At 53.0% G+C, this 26077-nt stretch overlaps 3 protein-coding genes across 19 annotated transcripts in view; 1 reads left to right on the top strand and 2 right to left on the bottom strand.

Annotated features, from left to right (window-relative positions):
- The window catches only part of LOC122366001, a 28459-nt gene extending 20594 nt beyond the window's left edge, over positions 1-7865 (top strand). For both annotated transcript variants that reach the window (XM_043337730.1, XM_043337731.1), the window contains exons 4-7: positions 3200-3334; positions 3631-3731; positions 4571-4724; positions 5250-7865. In XM_043337730.1, the coding sequence (XP_043193665.1) occupies positions 3200-3334; positions 3631-3731; positions 4571-4724; positions 5250-6481 (1622 nt within the window). In that variant the 3' untranslated portion in view covers positions 6482-7865. The remainder of the gene's footprint in view (positions 1-3199; positions 3335-3630; positions 3732-4570; positions 4725-5249) is intronic.
- A 376-nt stretch (positions 7866-8241) lies between these two features.
- On the bottom strand, positions 8242-11600 carry LOC122366000. Of its 2 annotated transcripts, XM_043337728.1 has the most exons (3): positions 11241-11600; positions 10370-10580; positions 8242-10054 (listed from the first exon to the last, which is right to left on the bottom strand). In XM_043337728.1, the coding sequence occupies exons 1-3, from the start codon at positions 11519-11521 to the stop codon at positions 9647-9649; spliced, it is 900 nt and encodes a 299-aa protein (XP_043193663.1). In that variant the 5' UTR covers positions 11522-11600; the 3' UTR covers positions 8242-9646. The 2 variants fall into 2 exon arrangements, with proteins under 2 accessions (XP_043193663.1, XP_043193662.1); XM_043337727.1 differs by lacking the exon at positions 11241-11600 and having other exon boundaries at positions 10370-11219.
- A 2075-nt stretch (positions 11601-13675) lies between these two features.
- The window catches only part of LOC122365998 (tensin-1-like), a 116954-nt gene continuing 104552 nt past the window's right edge, over positions 13676-26077 (bottom strand). For 7 of the 15 annotated variants that reach the window (XM_043337713.1, XM_043337716.1, XM_043337715.1 and 4 more), the window contains 12 exons: positions 25669-25752; positions 23533-23778; positions 22505-22634; positions 21890-21982; positions 19562-19630; positions 18840-18952; positions 18139-18210; positions 17054-17250; positions 16272-16646; positions 15543-15723; positions 14810-14908; positions 13676-14414 (listed from right to left, as the gene is read on the bottom strand). In XM_043337713.1, the coding sequence (XP_043193648.1) occupies positions 14252-14414; positions 14810-14908; positions 15543-15723; positions 16272-16646; positions 17054-17250; positions 18139-18210; positions 18840-18952; positions 19562-19630; positions 21890-21982; positions 22505-22634; positions 23533-23778; positions 25669-25752 (1822 nt within the window). In that variant the 3' untranslated portion in view covers positions 13676-14251. The remainder of the gene's footprint in view (positions 14415-14809; positions 14909-15542; positions 15724-16271; positions 16647-17053; positions 17251-18138; positions 18211-18839; positions 18953-19561; positions 19631-21889; positions 21983-22504; positions 22635-23532; positions 23779-25668; positions 25753-26077) is intronic. The other 8 variants (XM_043337721.1, XM_043337717.1, XM_043337723.1 and 5 more) reach the window with 3 other exon arrangements.

The following is a 26077-nucleotide window of genomic DNA, read 5'->3' as shown; positions in this document are numbered from 1 at the left end:
CTGTACTCACTAAAAGTTGCATTGCGAAATCATTGGTAATATTGCTGTAGGAATTAATTGCGAAGTCGAAATCAATTATAGAACCGGTAAATACGGTTGAAAAGGAATGTAATGTTTTAAGGTGGCGACTGATTCATGCGATCGATCTATGAATATGGCTATGAGTTATGATTTTCGACAGATACGAATGCTTGAGCTTACGGCCGAATTTCTTCTGTTACTTAGGTGCAGAGTTGCGAGCAGTGGTTTGAGGTTGACGGTTTGACACTTAGCGACTTTAGATGGTCACTTTGCGTCATTGAAATTGCGAAATGTCGAGTAACAGGTAGATGTAGAATTGTTTGTGGTTAGAACTAATATGCGACTAATATAGGTGCCGATCGTTGTGCTTTTGTAGAATAAATACTAGAAAGGACCACCTTTGTTGGGAAACGATTAAATGGGACAGGATGTTAATTTAAAAAAAAAAACTTACGTTGAATGGAGCTGATGAGATGTCGAACAGGGAGATAGATATTGCAGCGATATTTTACCAGATTCACACTCACTGACACATTCGTTGAATCTACCCGGCCCGAAGAGACCGCACACACCAGTACTGCACCGAGAGTGATGACGCGCCCATCGCGGCGCGGCCTTGACAACTGTCGACTGTCGACGCGGCGCCGACCGGCGCCGCGGTAATCATCGTTCGCGACGCGGGACCGTGCGCCGCTAGATGGCACACGAGGGCAGCGTCGGGAGTGGAGCAGCGGCCACAGTAGGGCAGTGGGCTAACCGTAATTGGGCGCGTGCGGTAGGTGAAGGTCATCGTAGGTATAGGAACATGGTTAGTTGTGGAAGTTGCCACGGGATAAGAACGTAAACAGTTAATGCGTAATTCTAAATACGACGTGCTATGTAATATCTAGACTGCAGTTCGTTTAATGTGCATTGTTTACTGTTGATAGGATGATTTAAATTAGATTTCCTCTGAAAAGCTAGCGATCCGTATCCGTATGACAATATTCTGGCATTCTATAAAGATAAATTGTATAGGTAACTAGTAGTCCATCAGAAACTGCCACCAGAAACTATCGAGCGAGTTTCAAGGACTCATTTCCGTTTGAGCACTCAGTAATTTACTATGATACGGCGGTCACAACCAGACGACAGATCCGTGCGTACTAATTGGTTCTAGATCATCTGATTAAATCAAGAGCGGTTCAAGGTTTGCTAGGGTTGTATACGAGAACTGATGATTAGGTTCACGCGTACAGCAGCAATTAGGACTTGAGATTACGATTTGGTTTGGATAAATAATGCGTTTTTGTTCTTCGCGTTCTTGCGAGTTAGCGCCAATGATTACTCCACCAATATTGGCACAGGGCATTGTGAGGCACAGACGGCTTGTTTGCCCGTCTCCTATGGCGTAACGTTTACCAGCATGACTGTATGAGACACAGATGCACTTCTCTAAACCCACGTCCAGACCGGAATAATAAGAGGGACACACCGTCACGTACGCAGGGCATATGCACGTTTTCCGCCAGTGGTACCGGCCACTGTTAATTTCCCGCTTAGGTAATACTGGGTAACGAGGCAGTGAGAGGTTTCTATGGCAGAGGAAAGGAGAAGACTGGTACAGTGCAGTCGGAGAGTAAGTTGGAGCTATGCCAAAGGTAAGAAGCCGAAGGTCAGGGGTGAGTCACCCAAAGGGCGGATAAGGCATGCTGTAGTGTCCCGAATAAGTCCTCATACTTATTTTGTAAGGGTACCTTAATCGGTACTGGACAGCCTCAGGGGAGGTAACGATGTACTCCAGGACACGTAAAGCCTTGAAAGTAAATCCCAGGGTTTAAGGAGAGTTCCTGAGGAGAGTTCCAGGATATGAACGGTGGTCCCTGGGTCGTGAACGGAGGTGTTACACGCGGACCGGAAGAGGGCATAGGTAATCTCTCCCGGATAGAGAGATAAGTCGGATGTAAATCGTGTATGTGTGTACCATAAGTCTATCGGACGTGTGGGAATCCCATAGATTAGTAGGGTGGATATTTGTACATATTTATTCTGGACGGCCCTGCGATAAGTATCTTTGTCGCCGGTTAGCGGAGCATGCAAATGGATTTCGGAAGGAGACATTTATCTCGCCGGGGAGATCGTCGTCAGCCAGACACCTAACACTATCGGAGGGAATTTCGGGGCTGCTAAATCGATTGGGGTGAGTGAATGGAGGGCAAATGTTTTGTGTAAATGAGCGTAAGAATGATGAAGGATACATCTTAGGATAAGGCCGATAGGAGTTAAGCAGAACTCAGGTTGGGCAGTCCAGCTAATGATTCTCGAGGGTAACTAAACTAGCAACGCTAATACGAACTAAGTGGGCAGTTTTCGTAATGGGGAGGCCAGTGATATAGGAATGGGTGACTGGACGAATGATCACATTCAATTAATCAATGTAATTACCACCCATAAGTTTGGCAGTGGTCATCGGGACTTCGAATGCCCTGTCCTTCACCTGCCCAACTGTGCCGCAAACCCAGCTGATCGGATCCCTCTATCCCTAATCCGAGCAGTGAAGAAGCATCTCGTGCATCATGGTCTATACAATGAACAGAATCATCAAGCCTCTAAATCAAAAAGCATCTTCCATCAGATGTATTTGTATGCAAGGTGGATCTGGATCTACATCTCTCTCAGGTGGATTCGATCTATCTCAAGATCTCTATCGGGATCTATATCTCTATCAGGTGGATATTATCATCCATCTCAGCAAGCTTCCCTGTTCTAGCAGCTTTACTATCGAGTTCCTCCAGCGGCGAATTATTCTCTCTTCTGCTACAACAGCCGAACAACGGTGGACCCCGGTGCTGGGTCAGCTGCAACGAAGTAGAGGAGTGTTTACCCGCCCGCCCATTTCTCCATTACCTTGCTACAATATTTAGGAGTATTTCTAAGATATTGAAGATCAAACATGCTAGTTCCGCTGATTACGGCTGCCGTAGCCATTTGCTTGGGCACCGTACTGTGAACCCGGACCGTTGCCCATCATTTAGTTTATTCCCGTTACCTGTCACCTATCTATCCACGGGGCTTTGAGCATGGACGCAAAATGACCTTAGTAGTCGGTGCACCCTAAAGCCCTAATAAACAAACAAACGGGACTATTAGCGAACTGTATGATCCCATGAGGCCACTGACCTTACCCTATCTACCATAGAGAGCACGGGCGTCAACCATGGGGTGGAGCTCTACCAGGAGGTGATCGACTACGCCCAGGAGCGGCTGGCTGAGTTCATCGCCTCATCGCCGGCCGTGGATCAGTACGACTTCTGTCCGCCTCAGTTTGTGTGCGGTGAGTCGGGGCTGAAGTGGACTGAGTGGGCGGCGTCAGAGCACGCTAGAATGTGAGACTTAAGTGGTTTTAGCGCTATGTGGTGGAACGTGATGAAATGGTGCGAGACTCGTTGAAATACTTACGAGTTGTTTACGGGAGACGTGTCGTATGACGCATATAATTGACCTAATTCGATAATTTTGTTTAAGATGCCTGCGCACCATACGGCTGCGTGTGTTGATCCCGCCTTTGTTGCTCTCAATGGATAATGGCGGCCGCACTTTGGTAACGCAATTCACAATGCTTGTCCCCAGGCAACGGTCTGCTGATCGGGCCCGGTCAGCAATACGACCGTGTGTACTGCGGGGCGCGCTGTCCGCTGTCGGAACTGGCCTGCCTCAAACAGCTGCTCAAGGTATCGTACGTCCGTTTACCGGCGTGGCTGCAAGCTGACCCTAGCTTTCGGCCCCAAACAAACAGTAGCAGTCCATATTCCACTCATACAGAGAGCAGGACGAACGGTCAGTGACTTTTAATCCCGTCACATGGTATGCCTACAACTACATACAGACATGAGACAACGCATTTCAAACTCGCATGATTCTACGCGATACATTCACGTGACTGCACCCCCCCCCCCCGCCACCCTGATGATCGTATCTCCCCCCTCCCCCCCCCCCCCCCGGTCCCATGACACCCGGTAGGTAATTAGTGAATCTCGTCACCGTCTCACGCCGTGTGTGATGAAAAAGATTCGCCCGGTGCCCGGCCTCCCGGCGTCGGGCTGCCCCCGGCGTGTGCCCCTCCAGGCGCCGCGTCGGAGGTTATTTTTGTCCGGCAGTGACCGCGTGGCGCCTGCTCGGCTCGCCGGTATCTTTGTTGAGCGAAAAACTGATGCGACGTTGGTGACCTTGGACTGGGTTGGAAGGTCACCATAGGCTTGGAACACGTTTGAGGAGCGTGATGGTTGACCTATGTAGTAGTAGGGCTAACTACGTTTGTAAGAACTTTTCGTCGGAGTGATGCATCGCTCAGATGGCTTCGCGATAGCTTATTGACGAAGGAAGAAATATGACCACCTTTTCGCTGGCTAGGAGCCTATTGAAGCGTTCCGGCATCTGTAGCAGTCAGTCTATTCTGGCAGTGAAGATCATTGACTCCTCTATTGTGCCCAGGCAGGCGGAATAATGGTATACAGGATGCAGCATATTTGTACCGGAAAGCTCACTACTCTCGCTTCTCTGTTTTGTTCAGGTGGGCGGGGTGCTGGTAGTACCCGTCAACGACTATCTGAAGCGAATCGAGCGACTCGGGGAGAGCGAATGGGACGTGCAGGACAAGCTGTCCGTCTCCTTCGCCGGGCTGATTGAGCCCAACGTCAGCGGTCACAGCGGTCCGCTGAGCATGCGTGAGTACGACAAGGGTCAGAGGTTTTGAGTTTTGACCCAGTTCCTATAGAGAAGCCAGTGGGCAAGTGTTACTTTGCCAAAATGCAAAGGAATCAAAGGAAGACTTGAGAACGTTGATGCAGGTGTGTAAGGGTGGCTATATGAACTCATCTATCGGGTCGCCCTTTCCAATAAGTGTCACTTAGCAGCAAAGGGCTCTATATGAACTGGGCCGAGGTCTCGAGAACAGAAGTCAAAGGTCAAGTCACGGGATCAGGGGCAGGGCACAAGGAACAGAGGCCAGGTCACGGGTAAGGAACATCGGTTTATCTAGAACGTGTGAATACGGTAAAGGTCAGGCCACCGGGTTTTTATTGTCTGAGTGTGTGCCCTCAGGTAGAAAACTACGTAAATTGCAAGAATGTATCCGGGTTTTGATGATTATTACGAATGCTAGTTTAACTTGAACAGTATATGTGATTACTGCAGATCTCACATTAGACGCCCTGTGAGTCTCGCTGTGACGGGCGCCCCTGGTCCGGCAGCGCCGCGGGTGCCGGCCTCACTACAGCAGCTGTGTCGCACGGCCATCCGCCGTCTGCTGCGCGCTCAGCTGCTGGCCGACCAGCCGCCGCCAGCGGCCACGGCGCGCGCCCAGCGCCGGCGCCGGCCCACCAGCGGTCGCGCGGAGGAGGAGCGGCGCATCCGACGGTTCGTGCTGCCGCTGGTGGGCGCCTCGGTCGCCGAGATTCGCAGCTCCGACGGGGAAGGGGAGGAGGAGGGGGAGGAGCGGCGCACCGGGCGCCACAGACGCGACTCGGGACACTCTGAGGAGGCGTTTATGGAGCCGACCGGCGCATCCGAGGATGACTCGGACGATGAAGAGCAGGAGCGGGATGGCCAGCTCCAGCAGGAGCGGCAGGATCGCCGGCAGGAGCGGCTGGATCGTCTGCAGAAGCGCGCTGCGGCTACAGCCAACTCCCAGCAGAATGAGGGGCAGGAGACGGCCACCCCTCAGCAGGAGCAGGATGCGGTCCCTGGTAACTCCCAGGAGCAGAAGGAGAGTATCCCGGCTGCCTCAAAAGAGTCTGCCTCTTCGAACTCAGGACAACAGACGGAGACGGAGACAGAGACAGGAGACCAGGGAGCGTCTCCCGCAGAGGCAGGAGACAATACAGTGTCTACGCCAGAGGCCTCTCAGTCTCGCGCCTCTCTGAAGCGCTTCAACGATGACAGTACGGCGGGCACAGAGGGTGGGCCGGCCGCCGGCGCCGGGCCCTGTGAGACTCAGAAGCGCGGCCGGTGCGACCACCTGGACAGTGGTCTGGGCGACTCGCCGCCGCTGCCGCCGCGCGACCACTCGGAACCCGAGAACGGCGTGGCCGCCTCCTCAGACGATGACGGCGACGATGACGACGGTGATGACGGTGACGTCAGTGATCGGGAGCGTCCTCGACGGCGACCGGCGCGGTTCATATACGGCCACGTGCCTCCGATGTGGCGACACTCTGCCCAGTCGCGCGCCGAGTTCGCTAACGAAATCAGCCGGTTTCTGGTGGGCTACTCTGATGACGACGACCGGGACGAGCCGGAGCTGGACGGTGGCGAGCCGCACCGCGGCCGCTGTCCTATGAGCAGCCGCCGACGAGCGCGGCCCTCCCGACACGCCTCTGTCGAGGCTAGCCAGCGCCTGGCAGACCAGATGAGGGAGCGTATCGTGCGGCTTCCGCTGCCGCTGCCGCTGCGCCAGTACGTGAACCTGGACCGGCCGCTGTGAGGGAACCGGGCGGTACTCGACGGAGAAATGTCTGAACTGTGATATATGAGAGTGTAGATTGTCGGGGGACTTCGGCTGAACACTAGGCGGAGTGCCGATCGAACTGCGTTCGGGCTTGGGTCGGTAAGTGTACTGAATCGACTGCTATGAGGAGCGAGAGTGATGTTGGTTGGAATGGATGTTCATTGTACACAGAGAATAAAGAAGTACCTACCTGCTAATATACGTAACTAAAATACGATTTACTGAAGCTAATGCGACCAACCCAAAATAGTGCTAGAATGGGATAACTTCGTGCATGCCCATCTCTTCTCCCATGACAGCCTGGTAGACGCATTGGTTTGAAGCGGTGTGTGTACATCAGCGTTTTCTGACTTTTTATGTATCAGTCGCACTGTTAAACAATCCAAAGGTTATGCAGTCTCGAAATATTGATTTGAGCATGCTAGTGATGGTTGCTCACCAGAAAATGATGTCGGCGACAGGAGTGATACCATGCGGGGATGTCACTTATTGAGAGTTACTTCGTGATTTATTCATAACCAAGTGGGCTGTGGTGCATGCATGCGTACTGGCCCCCTTTTTCAGCAATTTTTGCGCGTGAGTTGTGTGTTGACCGCGACAGAAAGGCGTTATTTTCGTTCAATAGGCACTGCTTCGTTTGTCAGGGCTGAAAGTGGAATACTGCGCAGAATGTTCTCGCTCGATGCTGATTGGCTGTTGGGCGCCTTGTCTGGTTCGTGATTGGTGCATATTTGGTGGCGAGACCTATGATTGGCAGAGTGGTTCACGTCCTTCAGCGCAGAGCGTTTCTCTCAGATATTGTGTAGCCTGTAGGTGATATCCGATCTGTTAGATTTCGTAGCTCTCTCGCGGCTTATCAGCTGCAACTGTGCATCATTTGCAACTGCTACTTAAAGCAAGTCTGGTAATTCTTATTGGATCGATAACGTATGTCTATCCCTGGTTTGTATATGAAATATTGGCGTTGCAGGTACCGGTAATCCACTAAACACCTCTTGCTACCAGCCAAGCTACTCATGGTTAAGCCGTTTTGAGGCGGACTGTTTTCAGACTAACGGGTGTCTACTAAATAATGAGAAAAAGTTTAAAGGCCTATATCTCGGTAATTACGTAACTTAGATCATTCAAAATTCGCATGAGGATGCACCTATTTATTGGTTATCAAGAACCTTCGAAGCAACGCACTGAGTTCATCATGTTTCACGCCAGGCCGCACGAGCCACCCGACCCCCTCGATCAAACGTCGCGGCACCTTCGCGTTAAACGAGACCGATAATTTCTGACTTCGCGTCTTCAGATGTCGGTCCAAAGCTGTGGTCTAGTCCCCTAAATATATTTCTTTTTTGGCAAAGCCTCACAAGTCTTAAAGTGGCCAAAGCTGCGACACGCAGGGTGAATTGTCCTCTCGATCTTCCAAGGGTATGCCGACCCCCTCCAACATTGGGATGGTTTTAATGGCATAATGGCCGAAAACTAAGTCAAACCGGAGCTTATAGCCACCACTTGGGTAGTCAACGTCTTGTGTGGCCTTGGCGACCCTCAAAAATAAGGAATCGACACCTTTTCTAGCCGTCCCTCGCACTAGAACACCCTTCCAATGTTAACTCATTTTGGGCATATGGCTGGCAGTACCTCCCCTTCCGGAGACACCGTCTAGCCACATCAGTAAGCTGGAAACCGGCAAGGAAACTTGTCCTCAGGTTGCAGTTGTATCACCCGTTTCTGCTAAACCAACGTTACAGTGACCCGCCACAGCATGTATTAAACAAGTAAACAAAACAGCAATACATAGCACGTCCGCTCTCGGCCTCTGAACTCCCTGCACAAACCCATCAGCCCACCACCGGGCCCGACATATCTAGTCCACACAATTCCACTACTCCGTTCAAACGAAAGCGAGCACGCACTGCCGGTGGCGGGCAGGGCGAACGCCACCGGTCCCACCTGTCGGCGGGTCACGTAACTACGGTTTCTGCTAAACCAACGTTACAGTGACCCGCCACAGCATGTATTAAACAAGTAAACAAAACAGCAATACCGCCATGGAGAGAAAAACACACCAACTGAGCGAGAACAGCGAAACTGAAAGCACAAACCAAGCGCACAGAACCCCGTGTGAACTGTATCGTCTAACGAGCGACGCTCAGGAGAAGAGGGTGTCAGTATACGCACGGTCGACCTCACCGTGCACATAGTGGTCCAAGAACACTGATCGCGTCTTCCATTGCCCTAGGCGCTGAATGTCATCAGTATCAAAGCCCAGCTGCACCGCACGCGTCGCGCCCGTCGGTCTAAAGTCTTTCGGCCGATGGCCTGGTGCCAATCCAAACTTTTCAGCCAATGAAATCGCCTCCCGGAGAATCTGAGACACCGTACTAGCAGACACCGCGGTAAAGGGCTTAACAAGCGTTAAAAACGCCGGCTTCTCCACTGGACATCGCACTGAGTCGGTACGCGCAAAATACGACTTGAGCGCCCCCACAGGGTCTACCTGGGGATCCGGACAGGCGGGCAGGGTAACCTGAAACCCCGTTCTCTGGCTGTCGTTCTTTACACCCAAAAAGGTTACCTGGAGAGAGCCGTCCTCTCTGAACAAGAACTGATCAGTCGACATCACAAAAGAAGATACAAGGTCTGTGTTAGTGTCGTACGTTTTAGCCCGTGGCGCTACGTCTGACGGTCTTAACATCAACGCTAAAGCTAACAAAACAATGGTCTTCAACCTAAGGTGTTTAACGGACAGGTCGTCATTACCTGACCAGGCACGAAACAGACGCATGAACGCAGAAATATCCATGACGGCCGACCTGGCCAACGGCGCGCGCGTGCCACTCTTCACAATACCCTGCAACAACCGAGCAACAAACGGGTCGTGCACGGGGTTAGCAGCACCCACTGCCTCATACAGCGCAGATACGGCGGCAGACACGCACCGGACAGTGGAGTGTGGACGAGAAGAGGAGCCACACCGGTGGATCATGAAGTCAGCCATCACTGCAGGATCGGTCGGCGGAAAAGAAACTCCCCGGCCGCTGCAAAATGTGAACAAATCACGAATGTAACGGTCGTAAGTTTGCAACGTGCTGCCCGCCAGGCTCAGTTGCATACAGTTGCTCGCTGTCCGAGACCAACCACGAGCGGCTAGCTGTTCGCGCCAGATATCCTCCAGGCGAACAGACTCCAGCGGCAGTTGCGCCGCGGCTCTATCTCCTGCTGCTCGGCCAGGGGGAGACACGAGCTCGTCACCGGCGGCAGTCGCAGCGGCGGCGCCGTGGACAGCCGGCGGAGCCGCGCCATCCACGGCTGCCCCGGCCACATGGGTGCTATCAGCGTCGCGACCGCCCGCTGTGCCTCCACGATGTCCAGAACCCTCGAGATTAGACGAAACGGAGGGTTCACCCAGTTGTTCTCCGCGCCCCAATCGGTCTGGCCCAGCGCGTCGATCCCCGCCGAGCAGGGGTCGGCAAACCGACTGTTGTAGGCGGGAAGTAGCGCCGTATTGAACGACGCGAACCGGTCCACTGTATGCGGCCCGAACATCCGGTCGAGCTGCCGGAAAACGAACGGATGTATCATCCACTCATGACGCGCCGAAACACGCGAGAGAGCGTCAGGACCTGTGTTTGAAACACCCGCTATATGATGCGCGACAAGCGACATACCATTCTGTAACGCAAATGCCCATATATCTTGGGCGACACTATCCAAGCGAATATTGGAAGATCCAAAATTATTAATGTGCGCCACAGTAGCAACATTGTCAGACAGAACCTCCACTGTTTTCCCAACTAACGCTGAACGGAATGAAAGGAGTGCCAAATATACCGCGAGCAGCTCTCGATAGTTGACCGACTCGCCACTCACCCGACAGTCCCAGAACCCGGACGCCAGCTGACAACTGTGCGCCGAGAGAACGGCTCCCCAGCCGGAGCCCGAGGCGTCGGTGGCGAGCTGCAGATCGCAAGCAGCTGGCGGCACCAGCAGCCGGCCGTTCCAGCTGTCCAGAGAGGACACCCACCACGACAGATCGTCCCTGGCTCCGGGGGACCACGTCAGCAGCGACCCCCAAGACGACCTGGAATTCAAAAGTCGGTACACATTGCGAAGTTTCAACTTTGCGGGGAACACCGCGGCGAGCATACTAACGCAACGACCGGCCATTCGAGCCAGCACCCTAGCTGACACGTTAGAACGTTTCAGTGACCTCGAAATGTCCTGTTTTAGCTTGCGGATTTTAGCCTTCGGAACTGTTATCAAAGGCGGTCGAGATGCAGACGCACAGTGAACGTCAAACCCTAAATACGTAACTGAATCTGACGGCGTGAGACAGGACTTATTAAAATTAACCGCAAGCCCCAGTGCCTTGAGGGTATCCAACAGCACGCGCATGTCCTCCTGAATTCGTATTTTTGACGAGCAAAGATAAAAATCATCCACATATGCCATCAGGGATAGAGAGTGAGTAGGACCACGCAAATACTCGACGACAACACGAATACATTTGTGGAAGAAAAACGGCGAACATTGCAAGCCAAACGGTAGACAGCACCACACCCACCAAAAACCGCCAAACTGAAACCCTAAATACGTTCGGAACTCAGCCCTGATCGGAAAATGATAAAAACCATCCTTCAGGTCTACGGTGACAGCCTGCTCACCACCGCGCACTATCTCCGGCAGCACATCAACACCCTCAGAAGAAAATTTGGGCGTGTCACAATGCGAGTTCACGTACCTGAGGTCGCATATCAGTCTGAACTTGCCGCCACTCTTGGGTACTACCTTCAGCGGCGATACACAATGGGGCATGTCGCGAACTCGCCGAATAATACCCCTCTCTTCCAGCGCACTGATTTCTTGGTCCAAAAACGTTTTCTCTACACCACTAAACACTGGATTAGTGAACACTCTACGCTCGGGTTCACGCACGAGGGGGATGGGCACGCCCTCCGTCACCCAGTTAAGTACTGTATCAGACGCACCGATCCCCGCCCAGGCCTCCGGCCGCAGCACCATGTCCACTCTCACTATCAGTCCGCAGCTCCGGCCCCCGCCCCACCAGACTGACTCGACCTCGGCAGGTCACGTGACGGCGGCAGACCGGGACGACCGCGGCTCCGCCAATCAGACGACACCGGGCCGCCGTAGAACCGTTGGCCCTGCGGCGCTGGACCTCGCCAGCGACCACGGTCAGGAACTTGGCTGACCTGACGAGAATGCTGCCGCGCCCCGGCAATGGCCACGGCGCGCTGGAGATTTTCCACTGCTCCAGGCGTGAAGGTCGCCGGGTTGTGTTGCAGCGTCTTGAACAGCTGCGCCGTAGAGTCGTCGAACTGGTTGGAGACAATCAGATGAGTGTACTCCTCTTGTAGGAACCTGAGCTGAGCCAGCGTCACGGTTGTGAGCTGGTCAATCACTGGATCAGCTACCTGCGCCGAAGACAGTATCTTCAAGGCGGTTTCCTGGAAACGGGCGCACTTCTGGATGACCTGGAAGCGCGCTAGATCAGCCTTGCCGATGCCGGCTCGGGAGTCACCAACCACCAAGTCCTGAGGGAGCTTGACCTTGCTCAGGCTGTCCCGAATCGCTCGAAAGTCAGCCTGCAGATCTGCTGACGCGCCGAAACTCGGCTGCTCCTGCTTCTCACTGGGCTCAGCAGCCTCGGCTGCACTGAGAGCCGTTGGAGCCACGTGCCGACGACCGGCGTTGGGCTCACTCACACGAGCGTCAATGACGCGCACTGATGCCTCGATGGCACTCACTTTTCCCGCCAACTCGCGGATAGCAGTCCTTAATTCCTCCTCCATCTCCGCACCGCTCAAAGCACATGCGGAGACCCGAACCGCCTCAAATACCGGCGACTGGGCCACGCACAGGGAGCTCCGAGCTCTGCCGAAAGCGAGCACGCACTGCCGGTGGCGGGCAGGGCGAACGCCACCGGTCCCACCTGTCGGCGGGTCACGTAACTACGGTTACAGGAGCATACAAACCGGCAACAGATGACATTTCTGTTCCTGGGAAGGCCAAACAGCTTTCGTCACCCATTACCATCTCCACTTTGTGAACAGTTGACAGCGTGCCCCTGAACGGCCGACGCAAACGCCGTTATTCTCTGCGTTCCTGCGCTTTGGTGATAACGGGTGTCTGTGTGCACCTCAGTTACTTAATTGCACGTTTTCTAAAGCAGAAACTACGACATAATAGTGGCAAATATTAAAGCGTCACGCCAGCAGGCACATTGACACCCCTCACTTTGTCCTTCGCACCCCATAGCAGGGGATCTTATTTCTGTGGCGAAACTCGCAGAGTTACAGCCACTTCAAACTTTTGTCTAGCATGCTGAACGTTTCCTCTTGTCCGAAATATCATAAATATGCGATTGGCACTGGACTAAAAACCTTTAATTTGTACTTAGAGAGCCATAAGTGTATTCTCCGGTATAGATCGGTAATTTTCCTTCAGATTGGCGAAGATTACTCGGAACCGTTGCATGCTTAACGTCCTCCTGGCGGCTGACCGTGGGATGTCATGTTTTCATTTTGTGTGTTTAACATTCGCAACAAATTGGTCTTTCATCATGAGAATTATGCATATTATGTGTTACCATTAAAGGTGCGTATCAACTCCTTAGAAATTTTCTCATTATTTAGTAGACACCCGTTATGTGATGGCACTTTATTCGCACTGATAACCTGGCTAAGTCTTAACGTTATATGATGATAATCACCCAGTGTTCGATATGTCGTTTGTTGCAGCACTCAGTGTCTATATTGCAGGCACGGCTTTGGTCGGTTGTAGGCCGTCGAGGTGTCTATCCGAGCTGCGGTGTGCGGTGCGGGCCTATGTTGCGTTTTGTGTGATAACGGACCTCGGCAGTGGCCTGTGTGGTTCAGACTCGCCCTGAACCGTGTGGAGGATGACGGACGGGGCAGTGGCGATCGCCTCGTTCGAGTTGAACGGGCGGGCTCGGGTGTGTCGACGTTCGCAGTCGCGTGTCGCGGACGGCGCAGCCGTGCAGTGTTGTATAGATATACATATATAATAATAAACCTGATCAGACCGATACAGTCCTTTCCTCCATAGACCTGGGAGCAGTTAATCGACACCTATCAGAGCTGGCGCCATCTCACGGACATCTCACTTCAGTATGACAATCTCAAACACAGCCCATAGGCGCTAGTTGGTTTATTCCGACGCCAGTAGAGGGCGCAGCACAATATAGGCAGGTTAGGCGAGCACATCCGTCACTCACTCTCAGTCCGCAGTTTCGACCGCGGACCGCCTCATCACATGAAGAGCCTATGTACACGGGGCGGGGCGGCGGCGGCGCCCCCGACGGCCCGGGCAGTCAGTAGAAAACTATGAGTGGGCCGGCGGCCTGCGCAGGCGCGCCATTAGTGAATTACGCGCGCCGACGGCCGGCCTCGCCCTGTCTTTGTGCCGCCCGCCGGCCGCCTCGAGCTCTACGTGGCACTATCCATTAAATACAGCTACGTGTGATGGCGTATGGCAACAAGGACGATCAGGCCGGCCAGTAGCCCGCGCGCAGACAAGCTCCAGAGCGCGACACGGCGCAGGCTCTCTCTCTCTCTCTCTCTCTCTCTCTCTCTCTCTCAAACTCTCCCTCTCCACTCTATCTCACCCAGTTTCCAATCTCATCCCGTTTCTTTGGGCGCACATTGCGGGTTACCGCGCATCGCACGATGGCACGGCGCCTCCAGTTGCGTCATCAGTCCACCGATGACGTCACAGCATGTTACGCGCGCCGCCGTACGAGCCGGCCATCATGACGTTGGTGACGAAGTTGACGATGGCGGAGGCCGGCTGGTCGGCGTCATACTCGGCGAACAAGTGGCACTGGTTGTTGCCACTGGACGGACCCTTCTTGGCCACGAACCCGAATATCCGCCTGTGAGCGCAGAGGGGCGGGACGGAGTCAGAGACGGTATCACGACAGCGGGTCGGTGTCATAAGGTGGCACCGGAATGGGATGGTTATAAATCGTTCAGCCTCAACTCAATAGTACAGTCGTTGACATGCCATTTTTATCCAGTTGACTTGGTGATCCCGTCTGATAATCGTTCTCGAGTCATGAGCGTTGGTGCCTCATGGGAAAATTAGCACTACAAATAAGGTAAAAATGAGACGTTTGTGTACTATTTCATGCTTAAAAATAAACTGCTGGCACTTTGTTTCTGATGCTCAAAGATCATCCATTCAACCTCATCGTTACACGGATTCTCGGCACGCCGGCCTGCGGAGTTGCCGCGCCCGTCGCCACGCGGCGCTGCCGTCGCCACTCACAGGGATCCCACGGGCTGTCCGTCGTCACCGCGCTGGGTCCAGCGCCGGTCCTCCGGATCCAGACTGCAGTGGGACACCAGGGCCGTGTTGTAGTGCCGCCTGTCGGAGGAAGGGAGGGAGGTAGTCAGACATCGCCCGCAGAGGTGGAGAGCAAACTCCGCTGCTGAGGTGTCCATGGAGCTCATGCTGACCGGTTCATGATTCAGCGAGATCGTTGACCAGCGCGACCGATGCCCAGCTGTCACCGTTCCGTGCTTCTATCCTCAGGATACTGAAATCTTTCTCCTCCACGCCGCAACCCCCTCCGGGCTGGACAGGCAACTTTATCTCATGCGGGCTGTTCCCTTGGAGCAGCACCGCTGCTCCCGAGGGAGCGCACCCCGTAGCCGGGTGCAGCGAGTACCTTGGGGCTGGGTGGCCTGTCCTCTGGACGGGCTCAGCCCCGGTGACTCGCTAGGGTGCCTGCCCAGACCAATGTCTCCCCCTATATCCTATCTTCCTCCCGGCTCTGAAATGGTCTCATTGGACCGAAAGGGCCTAACCCAACAAAACAAAAAACAAACCCAGCTGTGACCTTCGGAACAGCTCGGACTACCGACTATCCGGGCTCACATACGGACTGGCTCACATACAGGTAGATTCTGACCAATCTGACCGTGGTGCCGCCTATACCTACGGATCGATTCTCAGTCTCATCTACTAAGAATCTACACCTCCTCTCACTGTTTCTCACCTGAAGAACTGTTTGCGAAGGCTGTCGGTGAGCGTGATACCCTGGTGGGAGACCTTGAAGTGCACCACGACGCCCTCGGGCAGCGGCTGCTTCTTCAGCAGCTCGGTGGTGGCGCGGCGCACCGCCTGCGGGCCCGTCAGTGCCTCCGTGTCGCACGACCAGAGGTACAGAACGCTGCAGGCTGGAATAGCAGGGGGCATAGAACAGGAGTCAGCAACGACCAGAGGTACAGAACGCTGCAGGCTGGAATAGCAGGGGGCATAGAACAGGAGTCAGCAACGACCAGAGGTACAGAACGCTGCAGGCTGGAATACAGAGAGCAGAGAGTCAGCGCGGAGCCGGGAAGGGTGAGTAGCCAGCACAGGTACCGCATACCGCAGGCGGGAATACAGAGAAAGGATGACTCGTGAGTCGTGACCACCGAGCAGCGATCACAGCTTCGGAACAATACCAGCTATAGCATGAATAAAAGGAGTATGGGCAATCAACAGCGACGACATTCAGAAGACGCCGCAGCCTGGAGAATAGATAGAACAGGAGTGCGCAGCCATCGCATGTACAAACTACCGGAATTGGGAGCATGACACTGGCGCACAGAGACCATGGGTGGGCACCAAACACGCTACCAATACATCCTTGCCACTCCCTCGACCCTCTCCCTCCCCCACAGGCCACGCTCCTCCCCATCTCCCGTTCCCTCCCAGCTGCATCTCCCCTCCCTCCACTGACCAGCGCCGGTGTCGAGCAGCGCGCGGTGTTTCTGCGCCGCCGCCGGTGCCGAGTCCACTGCGTCCTCCATGCCCAGGTCCGCCTCCGGCAGTGTCAGCTTGCACGGCAGGTCCAGCTGGGTGATGCTGTGCTGGTACACCAGCGCAGACAGCGAGCCAAACGTCGGCTCGTTCGGACATCCCTTCAGGCGCACGCCTTTGTTGGTGGTTTCGATGAGGAAGTGTCGCACCAGCTCGCTGGCCGGGTCGCCGCCGCGCGAGGGCGCGCTGGCGGGCGGAGACTCCACCTTGAGCGCGAGACCGAACGCGCCCGGGAACGAGTTGGAGTCGCGGATGATGAACGATCCAGGCGCCTTGTCCCGCAGAAGGGAGATGGCTGTGGGAGGGAGGTCACAGGTCAGGTCACAGGTCAGGTCAGTCACGAGGTTGGGTGACATTTGATCGCCTATCTTTGTAACTGCCCTTACAGGGAAGATTCTCCATGAGTTGACAAAGCGGTCACAAGATTGGTTAGCGTCCTAACCAAAAATAAAAATTGATGGATGAAGTTGTGAAAAGTAATAGTAGAATATGCAGCGATGATGCTTACAAAGAAGCTCCTGATGTCAGAGCCATAATGTTCTGGTTCGTGGCCCTCCCGTCCCTTACCGTTCCCTTGCGCACCCTGCAGAGATACTACCCTCTAGCCCGTGACCGTACCTTTGTTTCCTAGGCCCTCGTCCACTCCCGTGTGCACCCCCTTGACACCCCCGCTAATCCGTACCCCTCCTATCCCTCACGTACCCTGTTCTCTGCTGATGGACGGCTTGTACCACCACCGGCTGTTGTCGCGCACGAAGGTCGGGTGCGCCGAAATGACCTCCGTGTCGGAGCTGACTGACGACTGGCGACTGCGACCGAGACCGCCCGGCGGCGACGACTCGAGCGCGGCCGACTGCTCAAAGTGCACCTGGTGCACTCCGGGGGACGGCGAGCGCTCCCTGCACGAGAGGGGAGAGGGTTAAAGAGGGGGGTGGCTATGGGGAGGGGAGGGAAGCGGCTGAGATTGAAGACTGCCGCTGGGGAAACTGCTTGTGATCAGTGATGTTTCGCAAGACGTTGCTAATTGCTATTGAAAACAACCCTAGAAAGACGTGAAGGAATAAAAAGCAATAACTGTTTGAGGTATCTGAAAGTGTTTAGCTGATTATTTGGCATTATCCATTGCCATAACTCCAATTCGTAGAATAAACCCATGTTAAAATGATTCCGGACTGGCTTCTTTGTTTGTTATGCTAACAAGTAACAACACAGGCTAGTTGATCGGATCAGCGATTCAATATGGGACAAGCAGCAGGTCGGCTCGGTGCCTCGCCAACGGCCAACACATGACAACATTGTACTGGGTATCGACAAACTAAAACTAAAGAGAGACCACTCAACAGAAACCGAGAACACGTGTAACACGTAGAGAGGTCACCAACTTGCCAGAACGGAGCAGTAGAACATAAAACCACCGCTACAAGGTGGTAGGCAACCAATAAATTCATCTCATGCCTCACAAATAGCTTCACATTTCAAGGAAACTGATCACGACCATGCAGAATTCCGAAGTTGTGGACCTAAGCAATCTGGTGCAATAGTGGAGCGAGACACTCGTGCAGGCTGAAAGAGTTGATCCATGCATGTGTAGAGGCAGGTCGGGCAGGGAAAGGGTGCCATGTCAAATGTGTACTAACTGTGCCTCTATTTAGACCCGGCGGCTGCCGCACTGCACCTGACACAGCGTCAGATACTGTACCGCTCCACTGTCAGAGGCGGTACTGACAGCAGCCGCCGGGCGGACAGGCCGTGCATTCAGAGGCGTGCAGGTGGCGCCACTTACGTACCTGACCGGCCCCGGCACCTGATAGGGCGTTCGTGTGTACGTTTTAGTCGTCTGGGTGACCGTCAGCAGTTTTCTACAGAGGGGAATACAACAGTCTGCGTTCAGAGCCCGCACCACAGCAGAGCGAACGGCAAATTATAGTTCAGTGGGCTCCGGTGAAGTCCCAGTCAGTTACGTGTAAGTTGCTGAAGCCGGTTTTATTTAGCGTCATTGAAGAGCATTAGCCAGGCTTATTAGCTAACAAAATAAGAATCAAAAGAAGGAGCACTACCATGAATGATTCCAAAGCTGGAATTGCTTGAAAGTTGGTCATCAGACTTGAGTTTGAATAAGTTGAGGAAGGGGAACCAAAAATAGAGGGCCAATGAAAGAAATCAATAATTTATTGATTAGATTAGTCAAGCGTTAGATGGTTATAAATGCGGATAGCAAAATAAATATTGATTGGAAAGGCATTGTTTAACATTCAAATTTACAGTGCGTCGATCTCATATGAACAACAATTCATCGTAACAAAAAATACATTACTGGTAAAAACGTTCACTTGCAATATCCTACCCAATATGAGTTTAGCCGGAACGGCCCTGGTGGTAGACTAGGACAACCTACAGTTCCTACCGACAACCAGAATCGTCATCTGCCCCCATCTCGTCCTCTGAGTGACGGTACAACAGCACCCTTCTCTCCTTTATAGTGACTCACCGCTGGCTGGTGGGGCTCTTGGGCGGCAAAGTCTGCGACTGGTCCTGGTAGGGCGTTCTCGGCGGGTTCGGGAACGCCGGCGTCTCCGGTCTCGGCTCAGATGGGTCCCTCACCTGCACGGGGAGAGCGGTCAGAACAGTTTGTAGGCAAACATTGCCTAGGGTTAGACGACCCGTCACCTACCACCGCAGGGTCCTCGCTCAGCGAGGGCGATACAAGGAGCTAGGTAGCTTCGGGGACACTAAACGGAGCAGAGCTAGCTGATAAGGGAGCATCAACCAAAGGACTCAAACTGGGGTCATCAGTGACATAAAACATATTAGTGTTGCCACGGACATGTAATAAATGGAGGGAATATTAGTTGTAAGCCGTCATGACAGCGCCATTATACAATGAGTGATCACTAATCAGCACATCAGCCATATCATGCTCCTTCTCATTATTCGTTAGTGTCTGACATGTTACCCGTCACGAGAGGCACTGCATATTCACCCTCCGTTCCTCATCATACGGATGTATAAATCACAGTCACGAGAGTAGCGCTTACTTGGGAGCGCCGCCAAGCCGGTACAAGCGGCGCGTGCAAGCCCGTCCCGGATATTTACATTGAGACCTCCCCGTAGCTACTCACTAGTGCGGGACACACGTGCTTTGACACACATTGAGTTGACTCTGCTATCCCACGCATGCTGGCCCCATTAGCCGACGTTATAGCTTCTCACCTGATGTGTGCGAGGGTTGCGTAAATTAACGACCTTCAACCGGTATGTTAGTTCTTCTAATTTAGTCAGCTGCAAATAGACAGCGGGCGAGCATGCAGTTCAATGACCGAGTTTCAGGTCGGGCAGCTGAACGCTGCGGGCGGCCAGAGCTAGGCAGCGAACTGGCCAGGTTAGCAGCGAGCGTGGTTAGCCGGCAGCGGCAGTGGCGTTAACACAGCGGTCGGTAGCACACTGAACGAGCAACACACAGTCCAGGAGTGTGTGAGGAAGGGATCAAGGTAGGTGGGCCATGCTCATTGCTCACGGGATGTTACAACCGGAAAGCATGCGTGTTAACCGTGGATTCCAGGTTTACGAATCCGTCACAGGTGCAAGGGGCTACAGGTGTAAAGGAAGTGAGCAACATATGTGCTATGATGTGAATTGTGAATCAAATTGACGGGCAGAGGTTTAGGGGCGGTGAGGGTAACCCACTACCAAAAATCACGGCACACTGTCACACATTTTCCAAAACCAATTAGGGATCGTCTCATAAGATCAAAACTACAAACACAAAAACCACGACGAACTCGATCATTCATCTAAAAAAATATACCAAAACATCACTCTGCCACAAAACCATTCAACACCAAAGACTACCACACGAAAACCACCAAAAACGGGACACCTCTCGACCACCGCGCCTCAGAGCTGCGGCTGCTGGTCCCACACTGCCGGTCACTGGGTCACTGCGGGGTCACTGCACCGAGGGTCACTGCATCGTGCACAGTCGGCGGGTCGGGCACGCCTTACCCAGCGGCCGCTGCCCGTGTAGTGCCACGGACTCTCGGCACGGTCCTCGGGCCACACCAGGGCGTCAATCTCGTCTTCCGGCTGTCGGGAGCGCTCGTGTTACCACGGATAGACCACTGAATTGGGTGTGAACGATGAAGAGACAGAGCAGGCGATGCTTACGGGAGGGAGATTAGGACTCCTAATTATGGGACCCATAGCGATTTAAAGCTTTGCGCGAGTCAGACGTCACTTTTGGAAGTGATTGGCAGACCGTTACGTGACAAATAGAAACATAGTTTTTTACAGATCATACATACCACTCGATACAGCTAGAAAATCGTTGTATAATTTTCATTTTTACAGATTTAAAGCGGAAAGTACGATTTCTCCGAGCGGCAACAAGGCAATTTCTAAGCGGCCTTGTATTGCTGAAGAAGTCTCTGGGTTAAGTTTTAAAGTGCTGCCGATCTTTCGAGATAACGTACCGACGGCTGGATATCCAGTGCAAACCGCACTGACGGTCTTCCGGCGCGGTTTCTCATCACGTTTCCTATACCTCCACGGGGGCACCTCGACTTCTAAATCACGCTTTCACAAGTACGGTCTCACATAAAATGATCTGCACCGAGCGAGTTACACTCGCAGAACTCTAGACACCACTATACACCGGGATGAGGGTGATTTTGAGACAGATTAGCGCACACACACAGTTTTGTATCCACACACAGCCGGCACGGGTCGGGTCAGGAGACCTCCAGTGCGCCACCGGCCCGCCGCCAGTCGCAGAGACCACTGCCTGCCACCGCCGCCGCCAGGACTCAGAAGGGACCTGTGCCAGGTGCGGCGACGCACAAACCGACGCCGCCCCGACTGTCAGGAGCGCCAGAAGTGAGGCGGGCCAGACTGTCCACCAGATGACAGTGCTATGTCACATAACTGTTCTGTCACATCTGGCAGTGACCGGACTTCAGAGGACAGGTGGTAGCTACTGCTACCTCATGTAGGATCGCAAGCGACAGGTCTAATGGAGATCGATGAGGTGAAGGATTTGCCAGGACGCGCTCCGACGGAGCCAATGAGTTAGAGGTTTGGCAGGTCTGCGGGTTGATGAGAGCGGTCCAAAATCCACCCACAGGTCTGGCTTAGTGTGCGACGGCGACCACGAGAGGATCTACTCCGCCCGCCAGACTGACTAATGGACCGATAACCGTTCCGCCCATCGACATTGGCACTCCACGTCGGGTCATAATGAACCGTAACGGTCACTGGCACGTCAATAAGGACTTGGCACAGACAGATCAGTCGACTACATCGCTCACCACAAAACATTTCATTCCAACACCACTTACGATTCTCAACATCACTCAACTATACAAACACTCATTCACCAGCACATGGGGCCATCACATAGCCAGCGAAGCCAAAGCGTGTCCTAAAACCACATCCGTGCGCCGTGAATCCCACACTTTACATAAAAGCAGTGACAGCCTCAGAGCTCTAGTGCGTTTTTCTACAACACAGCGCGGCAAGATAGGCACTAGCTAGTCAACTTACACCACTTTGGCCATTCACGGTGGTGAGAAGACCTTCTCGATCGCGAACGGGGGTGGAGGAGTACTGGCTGTACTGAGTCGTCTTCGTTAGGTGCTGCAGGCAAACAAACGACAAGCGTACGCGCTCACTCGGGGGGCAGGACAACACTGAAGCAACTAAAGAAAAATAGCTAGGCGGGAGAAAATAATAATGCATCAACTAAACTAAGCAGTCGTCTAGCTGAAATTTATCCGAGATGACATAGTGGGGCAAAACAAAGTGTTAGCCAAACTTAAAACTTTTATGAAAGGATGACAGCGCGCTAAATAAAAATGAATAGCTGGTAAAACAGCGATAGTTACGCATAAAACAACACACTGGTTTTACGATTAAAAACGACAACATTTTAAAGCTCAAATAAATCACAACACAGTGGCAGCGTTACGAAAGCGGGAACAATCCACTATACTGCACGTCTAAAACTATTGTTGGCAAGCCTGGAAATACAACACACGAAGTGGTTGTCACGTCTTCGCTGCCATTCATCGACATCATTCACCGCTTGTGGCATGACTGACTCTGTAATACCCACGAGTCATGACTCTGACTCGCCATCAGCTGTTACTGATGACTCACCGTCAGGTCAGAGTCGCTGATTTTTCTCTGATCGCCCCTGAGCACCTGCACGTGGGGTCTCTGTCGGTCGTAGGCGGTCTCGGAGCGGTGCCTGGCCAGTGGCCGCTGCACGCTGCCGTACTGGTTACTCCTGTATGGGCAAACGGAGGGACATGGGGACTCAGTTAGGGACGGAAGCTGTACGGCTCCGTACTGGTTACTCCTGGATGGACACAAAGAGAGACACACAGGGGGAGCAATGAGAGGTGATGCTGTTTACACACGCCAAAATGCGCATTTACCCGACGAAGCTGACGCATATAAACGACATAAGCGTGATTCAAATAAAAAGCCGCTAGCGTTGTTTGAATAACATTGCCGTTGAAGTAACATTGTAGTTTGGTGTCACTGGTCTCTCGTTTGGCCCTACAGCCCACAGTGTTCGTCAATATTTGTCTTGCAGACACCGCGTCCCGTTCAAAGGCTCACCACCCATCTCTGTCACTCCAGCCGCCTGATTGGAACGCTCTGTGACGCCGGCGGATATAGCTGCTCATCAAGGCACCGGGAAATCACCCTCCAGTCCCCACACCCACCCGGTCTGAAAACATCCCGGCCCCTACCGTTTGACCTCCGCACCGAGCCAATTCAAACAGCGCCGGTCTGTACGGGGCAGCACATCAGTCACAGAGCCAGAGAAAACACGCAGGAGGGCGGACCGTGGGCGGCCGGTAGTGCAGAGGTGACGTGGCAACGCGGTAACGAAACACGTCCGAGACAAATACAGCGGTGACCGATAGCTGAGCCACTGATTTTCCCCCTGTTCTTTTCTTTTTCAACCATTGCCTGTGTAGTTAGTGCTTAGGCTCAACGAGCCAATAAGCCCTGAACTTATCCGTCTATCTGTGAAAAGTCTGCTTTGTCCCTTCAATTCTAAATCTTTGTCCCTCTCTCCTCTGGATTTCTCTTTTCCTCTCCTCTACCCTCTCTCTCTCTCTCTCTCTCTCTCTCTCTCTCTCTCTCTCTCTCTCTCTCTCTCTCCCTCTCACCTGAAGGAGCTCGCCGTGCTCCGTTCGCGGCTGACGCTGCGCGCGGCCAGCTGCGGCGATACCGGCGCAGAGCTGCCCGTCTTGACGCCGCTCGTGTTGACGTGCAGCGGCGCCATGTGCGCCGGACTCGTCTCACGTGATGTGTCCGTCCAGAGGGTGGTGTCGGATGTGTAACCGTCCTCCAGACCACCCTGCCGCTGACGCAGCTCGTGCAGAACACGCGCCTCCTTCGGCTCACGCTCACTCCTGAGGCAGGGAGAGCGAGCGGTTATAGATGCGTACTGAGGCAGGGGAGGATCGGCAAGATACGTATTGAGGCAGGCGACGAAAGCAAGCTCAAGGAGGGGTTAAACAATGCACTATTATTTCTTATCAATGCACTCTTAGCTATACTGTGCCGCAACAGTCCAAAAAGCTACCGCTAGATGACATTAGTGTCTGCGCCTGTAGATATGCTGTACCGCAATACAACCCTACAAAATTATCGCTAGATGGCATTAATCTCAGTGACTGCAGCTATGCTGCGCCGCAGAACAAATCTACATATGAATCTATCGCTAGATAGCATCTGTGTCTGCGCCTGTAGCTATGCTGTTCCGCGGCGCAGTCCCTAAAATCTATCGCCATAATATATGGCATTAACCCTCGCCGGCACAGGCCATTTTGCGTCCTTCGACGGCACAGGGGGGGGGGGGGTTGGTACGACCCCCCCCCCTTGCGTTTGGCCCCTGATCGAGCTAGAGCTTCGCGGAAAAAACGAGCGTGTTGCCCGTCACGAGAGAAAGCCGATGATACCCAATTTTAAGGTCCTAGGTCATCGGGTGACCTTCCAGGTCAGGTCAATGACCCGAAAACCGGGAAATCGGGACCTGTTAGAAAGTCGTGAAGTGTGGCTGCTATATGGTTTTCCGGGGTGCTGATCACGTTTATCGTGCTAGTTTTGATCAGAGATGATGTCTTTTAGCATTTAGTTCAGGTCGGGTCAGGTCAGGTCAGGTCAACCGGTAGGTGTTGTGACGGGTATTCGTAATACGTGTCAACCGCCTGTGACAGCTTCGTAACATGTTACGAAGGCACCAAAACTACTTCGTAAATGTTCAAATGGTTGCTAAATTCGAATTCAGCTCCAAAAACTAGCCTAGAAACATGTTAAACTCGAAAAAGTGAACCGAGGTCACCCGAGGTCACCAAAGGTCAATGGACCTGACCTGACCTTCAGGTGATCTTGAGACCCACCCTAATGTGTGGGAGCAACATCAAATCACATGTTTGAACGTTTGAAACCACGAAAAGCTTGCAAACGCGCGGCTAATGCGAGCCGACATACGCCGAATCGCGATTCCGGCCAAACATGGTCTCGGAAAAGAGGTCACATGTCAAAGGTCATTTGGGTCAGGGTCATGAAATCGCTATTTCAGGGTAGGTGTAAAATTGATCAATGCGAGGGTACTGAAAGTTTCGTTGCGATCGGCCGCTTTTTACGCGAGTTATTCGCGAAAAACCTTGGGGGGGTTGCATCAACCCCCCCTGTGCCGGCGAGGGTTAAAGTCCGCGCCTGCAGCTATGCTGTGCCGCAGCACTCCAAAAGTCTACCGCTAGATGGCATTAGTGTCCGCGCCTGCAGCTATGCTGTACCGCAGCACAATCCAGTTTGTTTACGCTAGATGGCATTGGTGTCTGCGCCTGCAGCTATGCTGTGCCGCAATAGTTGTATCTACCGCTAGATGGCATCAGTGTCTGCGCCTGCAGCTATGCTGTACCGCAGTACAATCCAGTTTGTTTACGCTAGATGGCATTGGTGTCTGCGCCTGCAGCTATGCTGTGCCGCAATAGTTGTATTGCGGTGTGTTTCAGCTGACAGAAGCGTCATGAAGGAAAAGCAAACACCATAAGGAAACAGCTTGCTAAACCGGTTATATCACGGGAAAGTTGGTGTATAATGCTAAAGACCCGACCATTTTCGTCACAACCAAGCTATTTAGGTACGTACCTACTTGTTTCCGATAAAGGTAGCTATTATTGTTTCAAAGAAATATTTCGACGACACTAACATATTTTTATTGTCTTTACTTATTTTTTAGCACACATACCTCTGTTCACCAGTAGATGCATATTTTCTATACACTATTGACCCACCTGATGCGCGCCTGTTGCCGGTCCCGTAGCTTCTGCTGCTGCTTCTGCAGCCAGGTGATGTTGCCGGCTGAACCGGGTCCGTCCCTGTCAACACAGACGCATGTACGTAAAGACGCGATCATCATCAGCCGTCACCGAAGGAAAATTTTGATGAAGACTTGACAGCTCTTGTCCCTAGTATTCAAGAAATCATATGCAGTTGTTGCGGTATTTTCAAGGCCAAATAATACACGCGATATCTTTCACAAACTACAGCATCATATAAAAATATGCAATGCAAATTTTCACGATCAATGTACAATTTCAATTATAAATGCGACAACAAAACAGACGTAACTAATGACAAATAAAGAAAGACAATGACAGCTTAATCCATCATTCAGGCAAGGAATATGTGTGAAAAGCACAT

Source organism: Amphibalanus amphitrite, unplaced genomic scaffold (assembly GCF_019059575.1).
Source record: "Amphibalanus amphitrite isolate SeventyFive unplaced genomic scaffold, NRLGWU_Aamphi_draft 000777F_arrow, whole genome shotgun sequence".
In the NCBI taxonomy this organism is placed as follows: domain Eukaryota; kingdom Metazoa; phylum Arthropoda; class Thecostraca; order Balanomorpha; family Balanidae; genus Amphibalanus; species Amphibalanus amphitrite.
Note: the sequence above shows the minus strand (reverse complement) of the source record. Positions and strands in the feature narration are given on the sequence as shown.